Source organism: Alligator sinensis, unplaced genomic scaffold, assembly GCF_000455745.1.
Source record: "Alligator sinensis unplaced genomic scaffold, ASM45574v1 scaffold570_1, whole genome shotgun sequence".
NCBI classification, from domain to species: domain Eukaryota; kingdom Metazoa; phylum Chordata; order Crocodylia; family Alligatoridae; genus Alligator; species Alligator sinensis.
The window spans coordinates 1,953,530-1,967,012 of NW_005841997.1; the positions used below are offsets into that span (position 1 = coordinate 1,953,530).

The 13,483-nt window shown below is 43.6% G+C and overlaps 1 protein-coding gene across 4 annotated transcripts in view; it reads left to right on the top strand.

Annotated features, from left to right (window-relative positions):
- Window positions 1–13,483, top strand: part of LOC102369897 (septin-2) — a 62,324-nt gene that overhangs the window by 8,689 nt on the left and 40,152 nt on the right. For all 4 annotated transcript variants that reach the window (XM_006021533.3, XM_006021532.3, XM_006021534.3 and 1 more), the window contains 4 exons: window positions 6,020–6,071; window positions 7,091–7,190; window positions 8,532–8,618; window positions 10,866–10,989. In XM_006021533.3, the coding sequence (XP_006021595.1) occupies window positions 6,045–6,071; window positions 7,091–7,190; window positions 8,532–8,618; window positions 10,866–10,989 (338 nt within the window). In that variant the 5' untranslated portion in view covers window positions 6,020–6,044. The remainder of the gene's footprint in view (window positions 1–6,019; window positions 6,072–7,090; window positions 7,191–8,531; window positions 8,619–10,865; window positions 10,990–13,483) is intronic.

Genomic DNA, 13,483 nt, shown 5'->3' on the forward strand with positions numbered 1-13,483 from the left:
TAGCCGATGATTAACCATGTCAGCCGATGCCAATCCCATAACTAGTGCTTAGTAATAGTGCAAAGCATTCCAAACTACTGACATAAACCTTTCTTTTTTTGTTTGTTTTGCATGTATAACGCACAAACACGTGCATCCTGCCTGTCCTGGCCTTTGATCAGGAAGGTGGTGACTGTCTTATTCCCATGTATGTTGTCCCCTTGCCCATGGCTCCTACCTGCTCCCACAGCCTGTGCTGCTGTCCCAGGTGGCCGGGCAGACCCTCCTGCAGATAGCAGTGCTGGGCTTGTTTGGAGCTTCAGGACGTGCTGCTGCCTCAGTGCTAGCAGGCCCTATGCAGCTGAGCTCCCTTGGCCTCCAGGGAGAAGCTGCTTTTATAAGGGTGCCAGGTGGAGTGGCATGTCCCTTGCATGGCGCCTTACCCTGCCTGCGTGCAGCCCTGTAACAGTCCCTTTATTGCTTGGCACAGTACTTTGTGACCACTCCCTGGTGCCCTCTACTCCACCTGTTGCTGGCTGGACCTGTAGTCTGTTGTGAGCATGGACCGGTGGCAGGCACACGGCTGTAATTATAGGCTACAACAACCAAAAAAAGCCGATAGCTGATAACATTTTTTCTTTTATCAGCACTGATTCAATAGCCAACTGATATATTGGTGTACTCCTAGCTGCGTGGAATAAAGCAACCTGTTACAAATCAACAATTTATTGGATTTATTAGCCATAGGGCATGGACAGACCAATACATTAGACTGAGTTAGAAGGGGAGTGGGACTCCCTGTGTCAGCCGCTCCCCACTAGCCTTTGTGTGTCTGCTCTGTCTACTCCGTACTGTGGTAAGAGGAAGCTAAAGTGTAGTAATTAAGCAGTTGTTTCATTGAGGAGTGAATGTCCTGGTTTAACTTTCCCTTATGGCAGAGGAAAGCAGATGCATGGAAGAGTTGCCATTGGAAAACATTTCCTTCTCCATTTTAATCTATGTAAATCGTTCATCTTTTCACATCCTTAGTGCATTTTGTTGGGGTACCAAAAGAGCCTTCTAAGATTTGGTTATGATAGGTTTTGTAAACTAGTTGATTTATAACCTGAACAGAAACCCTAACTGTTCATTAAACATCCTTGATTGCAAACATGTTCATTTTACAGAAGATAAACGATTATAAAACACTTTTGAGGGATTACACAAGCATGAAAAGGAATAGAAACTTGTTTTACTCCTTCTCCTGTCTTGGGTTCACCGCTGTGTAGTATGTAATAACTAACCAGACATGAGTGGTGTGAGAACTCTTAGGCAGACAATGCAGTTATGATACATGACAGGAGCTTCCCTGCTGTCTTGAACATTACAGCTTAATGATCAGGGTTGGGTATGGGGTAAATGTTTGTTATGTAGCAGGGTCTATGGAAAGTACAGCATAGCTGAATTTTGAGTGGCTGAGGTAGCTTGGCTCCAGAGTTGTAGTCTCTCTCTTTTAAGGGGGGGGAATTTGCTGTACTGTACAAGATAATACCTGTAACATATAGGAGTATATTCCACTGAGTACGTGGTATCCTGTTTCTGTTCTTCAGTGACTGAAACAGGGGTATCCTTTTGATCAAAACATAAGTGCAGCTAAGAAGGAATTTTAGTGCTGATGAATGTTCAGGCTGCATGATGGCCCTGAAAACGTGTATTTATCTACAGCAGATGGGGCACCGGAAGCAGCGTGGTGTCCAGTGTGCTCTAGACAGATTGTTTTGGAGTGAAGGGAGGAAGGTGCTTCTATGTTTAAACCCTTGCTAAGGGTGCCAGTTTTATGGTTGCTGGTTTTTGTCTTACAATCTCCTGACTGAAGACTCGCTTTTAATTAAGAGGAATTAAATGACCTTTGAACAATGCTACCTCTGGAGCCCCAAGAGAAAATTAGTGCTTTCACCTCCCAGGAACTCAGGCCTGGCAACTTTTGCTTACTGCCCAGTATCCACAACCGTGGCAACCCAAGGATGTCCGATTTATAGGAGGAAGTTCTGGCTATGTTGATTCTCTGCTATTTGTGTGTGCTACTGGACCTGCCAGCTTTTTGAAAAACACCACAGATTTCTTAAAGAAACTGGGCTGCATTCATAAGCTTCCGGCTACCACTGTATTAGCTAGCATTGATGTCACATCTCTGTATGCCAGCATCCCCCCATGAAGATTGATTACAAGTCATAAAGAACATTATCCCTGATGAGGATGCTGCTTTTGTTTCTGTCACATTCCCATTTTATCCCCATACACACCTTCAGATTTGGGGACTCCCTATACCTACAAACAAATGGCACTGCCCTGCATACATGTATCGGTCCCCTAGTATACCAGTATATTTATGACAGACCTTGAAGCCCGTTTCTGCCACAACTGACCTCTCGTCTCCCTGATATACCTAAGATACATTGATGATATCTTTGTCATATGGACACATGGGAAGGAATTTCTAGAGAAATTTCAACAAGACTTTAACAACTCATCCATCAAACTAACTCTGGAATACTCCATCCAGCAAATTCATTTTGTGGATGTCATGATGAAGGTTTCCCAATGGCCACATCACCACCACATTGTATTGGAAACCCACCAACTGCCACAGGTACCTTCATGCCATCAGCTTTCATCCTAAGCACACCAGTAGATCCATCTTTGATAGCCGGCCTCTGTATTACAACCATATCTGTTCTGATCCCACTGACTGGGTGGCATACCTTAAGGATATGGTGTAGGGATTCCTACAGTTATGATACTGCAGAACAAAATAATGTTACAGCCCCAGAAACTGTAGCCACTCAAATCCAACAAAGGTAGACTCAGGCCTTTCTCTGACCTGCTACAACATCAACCCCAAGGGAAGGACAACAGAATCTGTCTAGTTGCCACCTACAGCCCTTCTAGCTTGCACACCTCTAACCCCTCCTGGAAAAGGGCAGTCACTTCAAGGTAGCCATGCAGGACAGATCTGTCCTGGTTTATAGACTGCCCCACCAACCTCAAACAATCTGTCTCAAGCAAAAGACTACCTAACTCCTATTCTTACCGAGGCATCAGGCCCTGCATTCAACTCAGTTGTAAGCTGTACCCTCTCAGTACAGACCATGTTGTTGCCGGACCAGATAGCAGATTATAACATCTGAGTTCACCTGTACCTCTACCAGCATCATATGCCATCATCTGCTTACAGTGCCCTTCTGCTGTCAACACTGGGTAGATGAGGCAGTCCCTGTGTGGAAGATTGAATGAACACTGATCTGATAACAGTGCCAGAAAGATGCACAAACCTGTGGCAGAACGTTTTAGCCTCCCTAGATAGTCCATCGCTGACCTCAGAGTAGCTGTTCTTAAACAACCCAAGTTTAAAAAATGAACTTGAATGTAAAATTGTGGAATGAGAAATCATCCACAGACTGGATTGTGTTAAGTATAGTCTCAGCAGGGAGTACAGATTCTTTTCCCATCACCTGGACTAGTTTTCATATCCTTTTTTGTCCCTATGGGTTATTACTTGTTTGCCTCTCCCAGTACCACTCCTCCCTCCCTCCGCCCTTTCCCTGTTTTGCATTGAAATCTCTCTTTCTCTTTGATACAGGGCTCTGTGCCTGTCCTTTCACAGTATCTGATAAAGCAAGCTTGGGCTCATGAAAGCTCATGCTATACACCTCTGATTTAGTTAATCTATAAGGTGCAAATCTACCCTGCCTTTGCTGGCTTTTGTGACATGACTATTTTGCCCTGAAAGTGAGCTGAGACTGCCAGTCATTTCACATAATCTTGCTCTCTCGGTCTTTCAGTCATTACAAAGATCGGCTGCATTTGACACGGCAGTCAATAATTAAAACTACTTTTTAATCTACTGTTGGTTCCTGGAAGTGTAAAGACTTCTTGACCAAAGAGTTATAATCTCAGGCTTGGGGAATTTCTGTGGGCTCTGGAAAGGTAGGAAAAGGAAGAACACTACTGTGAGCTGTCCTTGGGAAGGTTGCTGGTTTTGGGGAGTGTAGTTATCTGAGAGGTCCTGGGATTGTTTCTGTCAGTCAGATGTATATGAAAAGTGGCATTAATCATTTTAGCTCATCTGCTTTCTAGAGAAGTGACTTTGGTTGTTATTAAAATGTCTCTGGCAACCAACCTTGGAAGTCTTCAAGAGGAGACTGATCCCAGCAAGGTGTCTGTGCATTTGATCTCAGCAGTATTCCTGCCCAGAGCAGGGGGGTTGGACTCAATGATCTTTTGAGATCCCTTCCAGCCCTTGATTTCTATTATTTCAGTGGTGGTGGTCTTGCTCTCTTAAATCATGCATCATATTGTTGGCTCTCTAGGCAAAGGTGACAACACGTTTCCAAATGTTGAAACAGAGCTTGGATAAATGAAAAGTTGGACCCATAGGTTGTGGTAACTAGGGAATGAAATCTTTATTGAGCCACCAATAAGAGCCCATAATGCTTACAGGTTGGCTGGAAGCCCAAATGAACTTCTAATATGGTTTGTTGGGTCACAAAAACAGACTCCCCTTTTTCAAAACCACACTGTAAAGAGCCTGGGAAACGTTCCTTGGGGAATGCCTAGTTACTGAAGGCCAGAAGATTCCTAGAAACAAGATTTTTTTCCCCCCAATCAAGTTTTCATTTCTTTACAGATGAACTGGAGATATAGGCAACTGGTTGGAGTAGAGAGGACCCTCATTTGACCTGGTAGTGAAGTTGATTCCAGTATTGTTATACATAGCCTGCGGAGGATTTGAAATGTCTTTTTCTGGGCCAACTTAAAATCATACAAACTGAAGATCTTTTCTGCTAAATACTACATTGCAAATATGTTTAACTTGGGGTTTGCCTGCTTGGTTGTTTCCTAGCTCTGGAAATACTCAGCTTTGGCTGACCAGTTGCATTTAAAAACTTGTACTGCATCCTGCTGGTTAAATTGGCTTTCACTGAGCAACAGGAAAGCATCTGTATTGGGAGAGCACAGGTGCCTGTATAGGTCACTTCCTTTCTGTTCAGGCCAAAAGCCATCTTGTCAACAAGTCAAGCTGTGAAGTATCCTTCCCCTTTTCCATTTCCTTTGTGTTTTATAGCTACTCTCAATACAATGGCACCACACTTACCCAGCCACTAATTAATGTAACACAGTTAATATCTTCAAGCATGGAGGCTTGTGAAGCTACCAAAATGCATAACTCATCCAGATAGGTATCTGGACTTGGAGTCAAAATATTTTTTTTGATATGCACATTAAGGTTGTTGTGAATTTTAGTATCTGCTGGATTTTAGCCACATCCTAGACTCTGCCATGTTCACTGAGGTCGCAGAGTAGCCTTAATGTTTAGAGAGAGCACTTGTGTTTATACTCTTAAGTTAATTTACTTTTAATGTTTCACTCAAGCCTTTGGGCCTTCTGGTTTTCTGGAAAAAAAACTTCATAAATGGTTTTGGATCAAAAGTTTGTTTATGTATGTTTTTGGAAGATTGATCAAATGCATTCAGCTGTATGCAAATTGCCTGTATGAGGCAGGGAATACATTTTTTTTTTTTTTTTTAATCTGTGAGAAGAGGAAAAAGAATAAGAGAAGGAAATGATGTTGTACATAGAGTTAGGAGATGCAGGGCATTGGGATGTCAGGTTTAATGAGAAAACTGTAGAACCATAGCAAACTAAAATTTGTTCACTTGCATAGATGGCAGTTAACTGAGGTTTCTTTGAATGGTGGTATTTTAAGCTGTGCATTGACATTTTGTAATTGTGAGCATTGTCAAAAGACAAATCCTTTACTTGAATAAGTGGAATCCTTTTATTAGGGCAGCTTTGCTTGATAAACTGTTCTTTTTTCACAAGCTGAATGACTAAAACTACAGGATCAAATACAAAGCAATTCATTAACTGTATGCTAAGAATCCCTTTTCCTTTTGGTATATTAGCGTAAAAGTGTGGTACATGTTACATCCTGGCTGTGTATACAAAATGGTAATGAATCTGACCTAAATCACTGAATCTTCTGCATTTTGTTTTTCAGGGGCTGAAATTTGTGGTGACAGAACATGTCTCAGTCGGGTGAAAAAGTAAAGGTAAAGAGATGCTTGCATAATTAGAATTTGATTTTTTTTTTTTAAATTCCTTTTTGTTAAACTCCTGAATCTAAATCAGTGGTCTCCAACCTTTTTAGGCACAAGATCACTTTTTGAATTAAGGTGCAACTCAGGATCTACCTCAAAGAAAAGGTAGAATTAGGGTTACCATATTTCCAGTACCAAAAAAGAGGACATCTGTGGACAGGAGGCAGGGTTGGGGGAGGGAGGGAGGAGGAGGGGAGGGGTATCTCATGGGTGAGGGGGCAATGATATGCCCATGCCCAGCCTCTACCCCTCACTCCTAAGCCCCTGCACCCCCAGTCCTGCCCCCCGAGCCCTGCTATCCATGCAGTGCTTTTTCTCTGTCTTTTACCTGGGAGTTTGCCGGGGCCTGTGCACAGACCACATGACCCCTGACAGCCAATCACCTTGCCCGCTGCTCCCAGCTGCAAGCAGCCAGCCCAGGAAAGCAGAGGCAAAGCAAAAACCCAGACATTTGTTCGAATTTCAAAAACCTGCCTGAACATGAGGACATGTCTGGGAAAACCCAGATGTATGGTAACCCTAGGACTGCGACTGAGATTGACTGACTGTCAGAGGCTCCATGATTGACCAGTCGATTGTGATCTACCGGTTGATGACTACTGATCTAAATCATTCCTATTAGCAGTTTAACAAACATGACTGATGAAATGAGTTCTCACTTGGTAACAAACAGGGTTAGCTGTAATGCATTGTGGTACTGTTTAACCACTGCGTTTTCTTGGGGACGTGCAGACCACACTGTCCAAGGAGAGTTGGCAGCATTTCCCAGAGCACTAAGGGAATTTGGGACTGCCAGGCTACTGGAGGAAGGGGCGTATGCCAAGGTCTGCCTAGCAGTGCTAGCAGATAAGTGCTTGACTATCTTTCTTTATGCCATTTGTATACATCTTCACAGTTTTGATATAGGATCACATGAACTTCATTTAAGTTTTCCTGTTTTTTTCACTTAACTTTTTTTTTTTCCTTGTCAGTTTTCTGATGCAGCAGGCTATGTCGGATTTGCTAATCTGCCCAACCAGGTCCACAGGAAGTCCGTAAAGAAGGGCTTTGAATTCACTCTAATGGTGGTTGGTAGGTGTCGTCTTTAATGGCTTTAAGTAGTAAAATAATCGTGCAGGTGAAGGTGGCAGCTATTTCTTAATTAGTTAAGAACAGGTATGTGGAAGGAAATAACTTTATAGTAGTGTAATCTAGTTTTGCAATCTTGTTTTCTAGGTCGTTTAAAACAGTAATCTTTTAGTGGTTAAATCTTGTAACCAAGAGCTAATGGATCGGTGTTCCATTCCTGGCTCTTCTACTGGCGCTACTGTGATTCACTGTTTCATGTTAGAGAAAGTCACACAATTTCTCCTTGACTCCATTTCCCAGTCTGAAAACGGCCATCTTTGATTCTTGGAACGTAGAATGTGTAGTCCTTAATATAGTCAGAACCCATAGGCGTTATAACATGTATTCTAGTAAAGGTTCAAACTGGCTACTATTAACTTCAATACATTTCTCAATTCTCTTTTGAAGTGGTGCTAGGACTTTTCTTTCATTCATTTTTGGGGCATTTTTCACCTGATAAAGGGCAAAAGACAAATGATGAATGAATCCATTATAATACCTTTGACTTTTGCGCCACTCTGCATAGATGTTAAGTTTAAACCTGGCTGCCAGCTGTGCTTAACCTCAGTATAAGACACTGTTTCAACTTCCATTTCTAGCCTTGGAAAACCTTCAAGTTGGCAAACATGCAAATAGGAATGTTATGGTTTCTTTTAATTTAACACGGCTGCAAACCTTTCCCCTTTACTTAAAACTTGGTCATTTTGGCTGCCTATAGACATGCTCCAACGTGTTCCAATTAGAATGTTCTAGTGTTGACTCAGTGTCATGTGTATTAAGCCCCTTACATTTCAAAATGGCTGCAGTGGCACTTTACCTAACCCTTGTTAAATGAGGTTTAGTTAAAGTGCACCTGCAGCTATTTTGAAACGCAGGGAGCTTAATACAGGTGACACTGAGCTGTTTTAATTAGAGTGCCTGTCCAGAAACCAATCTAATTAAAATGCCTGTCCCTACCATCCCCACCTCTGAGCACATGTATAGGCAGCCTTTATTTCACATTATTTCTGTTGGTAAAGACATACTTTATATGACCTTTTAGCTTACATTGTGTAATCTATACTGCATGAAACTGCTAAATTTAATCAAATATTTATGCAAACATCAAAGGCTTGTTTTTCCTGTTTTTCTTAGCATTGTTGGGCTGAGTATTTGATATCTTTATCTTAAAAGCTAAGGTGGACCTTCAGTGTCCAAACTATTTTTTATTCCATGTAGTAGACTTATTGAGTTGCTTAAAGAAGGATTGGGGCAAGGGGGAAAGGATGGATGAATATATTTTCTTACCTGAATTTTGGTTTGCAGGTGAATCTGGCTTGGGAAAATCTACCTTAATTAACAGTTTATTCCTGACTGATCTTTATCCAGAACGTTATATTCCAGGAGCTGCAGGTAAATATGATTGTGTTCTCTTACTCCTTGTGATAATTCACTGAGGCACGCCCATTCCAGCTTTATTAACTTTCATATTCTTCCTGTCACTGCTCCACCATTTAGACTAGGGACAGAAGTTGCACATAAACCAGTTTAAGTGATCCGAAACTGGTTTAAACCTGTAACAGAACAGAAGTTCAGTGCACATAAACCACTTTCAAAATGGCTGAAACCAGTTTAAGATAAACCTGGTTAGATGTAGTTATCAGACTTAACTGACTTGGGTCAAACCAGTTTATGGAACTTCTGTCCCAGATCCCTTCCCAATTCATTTTAACTCCCCAGCATCCCAGAATGTCTTGCAGCCCTGGGCTGTGCTGTCTGCTCCAGTAGGGCAGGGCTGACCTTTCCCCCAGCTATTGCAGAGCTAAGGCATAAAGCCTTTGTTCCCTGCCAGCACCTGTCAGCCCAGCAAGGAAATGGACCCCCAGACCCACCTAGCCCCCTATCTATACAGGACAAGGTGAAGGAAAGCCCCAGCAGTGAGGGCTTTTTGCCCCTACAGCAGCTGGGCAAGTCAGCTCAGCCCCACCTCCTCCCCAGTCTGTGAGAGGGGGTGGGGTGGCAAACCACACTGGCCTGGCCCTGGTGCTCCCCTCTTCCCTGCCAGCTGGGGTTTGCCCGGCACAGGGGGAAAGCCCCCAGCAGGGGCTTTTTGTTCCTCTGCAGCCCAATCCTGTACCCTCTTCCCTCTTTCCCCCCCACATAGGGGAGGTAGTATAAGAGGGGAACGCATTGGCTTGGCCCATCACTGCCCCCCTCCCCCAGCTGTGGTTTGCCCAGGAGGTGGGGGGTCTCCTGCAGCCTGGCTTTCTGGCTGGGATCACCTCAGCCCTGCCCCCTCTCCAGCCCCCATCTGAGAAGCATGGGGGGCAGATGCACCAGCCCCCACCAGGAGCTTTTTGTAATCTTGTAGCCCAATGAGCTAGATGCGGATCAGCTCCACCCTGTTCTGGGGATGTGGCAGGGCTGAGCTGGTCTGGCTGGGGGAGGGCAGCGTCTGGCTGGGCTGGTGCCCTTGCCTCTGCACCCTGCTCCTCTCACAGGCGAGGCTGAGCTGATCCCAGCTCAGCACCAGGCAGACCCTGGCTGGGGTGTCTGGTGCATTTACCTTCTCCTCTTGGAGGTGGGGGGCTGGTGACAGGGCAGGGCTCAGCTGATCCCAGCCTGGTAAGCCAGGCTGCAGGGGAGCGAAAGGTCCCTCTCCACACTGGCCAGACCTTGTTGGAGTGGTGGGGGCGGGGGCAATGCCTGACCTCCGTCTCCAACAGGTGGGGGCAGCCTGATGACCTGGGCTATGGGGGAGTGACCCCTGCCCCCCCCATGGGGTGTTTCCATCTTGCTGGGCAGCTCCTGACTGGGGGAGCTTGTGCCAGGCCGTGTGTGTGAGTTCCCCCACCCCCTCTCATGTGTGTGGGGCTGGCAGGGCAGGGCTGAGCCAACTGGAGCCCTGCTGGCCAGGCTGCGGTGCGTGGCTTCTGCCTGTCTTGGCCACCCAAACACTGCATGTCAGTTCAGTTTGTTATTGGTTCAAGCTATGCAGTTTAGAAAAACCTTGGGCTTTTTGAGCCTCTATACTTAGCTTTAGACAGTGATTTTTGGCTTTGAAGCGCCTTTTGTTTCTTTTTTTTCCCTGCCCCCCATGCCACCTGTGGATCAAAGATCTCTTCCAGGCAGAGTTGTATAGGCCACTTTTTTCTCGTTTTTATCCTTTACATGAAATTTCCTTCCATTGTTTTCTCCAATAAGTGTTGTTATACTAAAGAAACCTTAAGATGTCCAGACAGCTAAATTGACTTTGTGATTTTTTTCATTGCGACCCCCACTTCCACCACTTGTCCAACCTAACTGTTGTATCTAATCTAGATTATATACTCTTTGGAACAAAGACTGACCTGTTTAAAGAGCTAGCGCACCTTCCAGATGTTGTAAAAATATGTGATTAAAAAACGAACATCATAGCATCTGCCTCAGTGACACATCAGGGTTTCTTAGCTCATTATACTCTTGGGTAGAGCAATTAATTAGAAGGCTTGTTTGCATTTTTATTAGTTTATTTGTCTTTTTTTTGTCTGAGGGATGCCGTTTTGCACAGCTCACAGCAGACTTTAAATATCACTTTTGCTTCCCCATCATCCAACATATGGACAGCCATAGGCCCAGGCAAGGGAAATATTAACATGTGAAATATTATTTTTCTGATAGAGAAAATAGAGCGAACAGTTCAAATTGAAGCTTCTACAGTAGAAATAGAGGAGCGAGGAGTGAAACTCCGTTTAACAGTAGTCGATACACCAGGATATGGAGATGCCATTAACAGCCAAGACTGGTATGTCTGTTTTAACCACCATCTTTACTGGCTAAACACGTCCGTGTGTGCCTAAAAAGACAAGCTGAATATGTTTATCTGTCCTTTTTATATGTACCTTGGCGATTCAGCAGCTGGGAGTGGTTTTTCGAGAACAGCTCGTATTGTTCTTTTATGTTGTGACACCAAAAGGGAAGCAACCACTTCATGGTTTTTTTGGTTTGTTTTTTTTTTATAGTAATGTACTGTTATCTTGAGATTACAGTAGACTGTCTTCTTAGCCCTGTCCATTTTTGTTTGGAAAGAAAACACTATAGTGACTAAAGCGCTCATGCTTTTTCTGCTTTTTCATAGTGACTTTCTTCTCTGATGCTTGTTGAGTACAAAACCTGAATGGTGTGGGAATGGCGGGGGCAGAGGGCAGTAGTCATAACTGCTAAAAGAAGGAAGTTGACAAGTGTGGAGTTGTCAGGGGAGATTTGAGGACTCTGCACAAGGAGAGGTGACAGAAGGGAGCTTTAGACATCAGGTAGAGACCATTTAAAATTGATATTTGGCCTAGTGTTTGCTTTTTTGTTTTGTTTTGTAATTTTATTTACCCAAATAACTTTGAGAGTATGGGGTTCATGTACAAACTACAATGGAATAGAATATTCATCACAACCATAAAACCTTTATTTCCTGTATCCTGACTGCAAAAATTCCTTGTCATAGATTAAAAAAATGAAGTATCGACCAAATTCTTCTCTGATGTGGTTTAACTGCAGAGAGCTGGAATTATGTGCAGACAGACATATCTGCCTCCGTATAACTCCCTCCTCTGCATATAACTGTCCCCTCTAGAATATCTTGCTTGCCGCTGTTTTGTTGGGACATAAGTTTTTCTATGTACATTAATAGTTGCTAGTGATGCTTGTTTTCTTAATCAAAACTGCTTATTTCTGTATGTCAAAGCCTTGTCAAACCTGCCTATTCTGAACACTTGCCAGGCTGCTGTTTTAGGGCCCCCATATGTTGGATCATTGGCTTTAAGCCATCCTGTGTCTCAGCAGAGTCTAAGCACTGCCTGTGGGTTTGGAGACATTCTTGGGATACAGATTCTCTTCTGTCACTTCTGACAGCTGAGGCCCTGCAGTCTCACCGTCTATGCCTTGAGGCTAGTGAACGGACTAGTGAGTCTTTGTAAAAGTGATTTCTAATACGATTCCTCTTTACTTTAGATGGCACAAGAAATATACAGTCCTAGGTAAATTATAAGGAACTCATTTACCATTGCCAGCCTCAGCTTCCTTCCTGCTTTTGAGTATATTTGGGGCCTTGGTCAAAGTGCTCTGGGCTGTCTAGGATCCTTTTCCTGCAGCTCGTGGCTTTTCCTCCAACACATGGAGTCTTTCTGACCTTTATAGTCAGCTGCTTCCCCTTTTAGCTGATCTGTTGACTTGTTTCTCCCCCAATCACCAAAAGCCTGCTGCATTTTGTTGCTCATTTCTGCCCCAAACCCTCCTTTGTGTCACTGGCCCATCCAGTTTCTGTGCCTTAAAAGACCCCAGCACTTATTTCTCTACTCCCTCTCCCAGGGGACTTTCATTTCTCCAAACCTTCTCTGCGGAGAAGTTAGTGAAAACTGGTTTTATCTAAGATGTAGTTGCTGATTTATTTTGCCTTGCCAGATCTAACAGTCTTAAATGAACGACTTAATTATAGGCGTTGCGCTAGTGCATCACCCCTGTGCTTCACTATTTAGTCTAAGGATTGCAAGGTAAGGAAAAGTAAATGATAGCTACAAAGTACAGAAATTGGGTAGTTCATAAAGCCAAACGGGAGTTGAGTAATGTCTGTGTACAATTAATTAAATTAGGAAAATTGGCCCTGGGGTAAGTGGATTGTAAATGAAGATACAATGTAAAGGCAGTGCTAATTAGGGGGCCTAGATTATTAGTGTTTCCAATTCAGTCAGTGGCTAAACTTTACATTTTCATACTAATGCTTTTAAAAACATCTGATGAATAGCTGAGCAAAATACACTCCATTTTTATTGAAATACTTCCTCTTAAAATAGAGCAAGACAAATACCTAAGAACAGGGGTGTTGAATATATAGCATTCAGGCAGGACCTGGCCTGCCGAGCGTCTCTATCCACCACCTGAAATGAAGTGTATGGCTGGGGTGAGTGTGGCCTGTTACAGAATCTGGGGCCCTTGGGCCCTGGTGGATGTGGTGATGGGTGGTAGGAGGGTGAGTGACGGCTGATACAGATCTGATTGTTTTGCCCATCCTTGTTGCCACAGATCTACTGTCTCTACTGGCCCTGCTGTTGCTCTGTGCTGGGTTGGAGTCAGGGTTCCCACTGCCATGTGCTCTATGTTGGAGTTGAAGCTGGCAAAATAAAATAAATAGAAGCAAAATAAATAGAAGACTTTATTCATTCTAGTTTATGCCAGAAATGCAAACAAACACAAAGAAAATTAGTGGAAATGGCGAACAGTTTATACAGTCCCTACCCGTAAGACTGCAT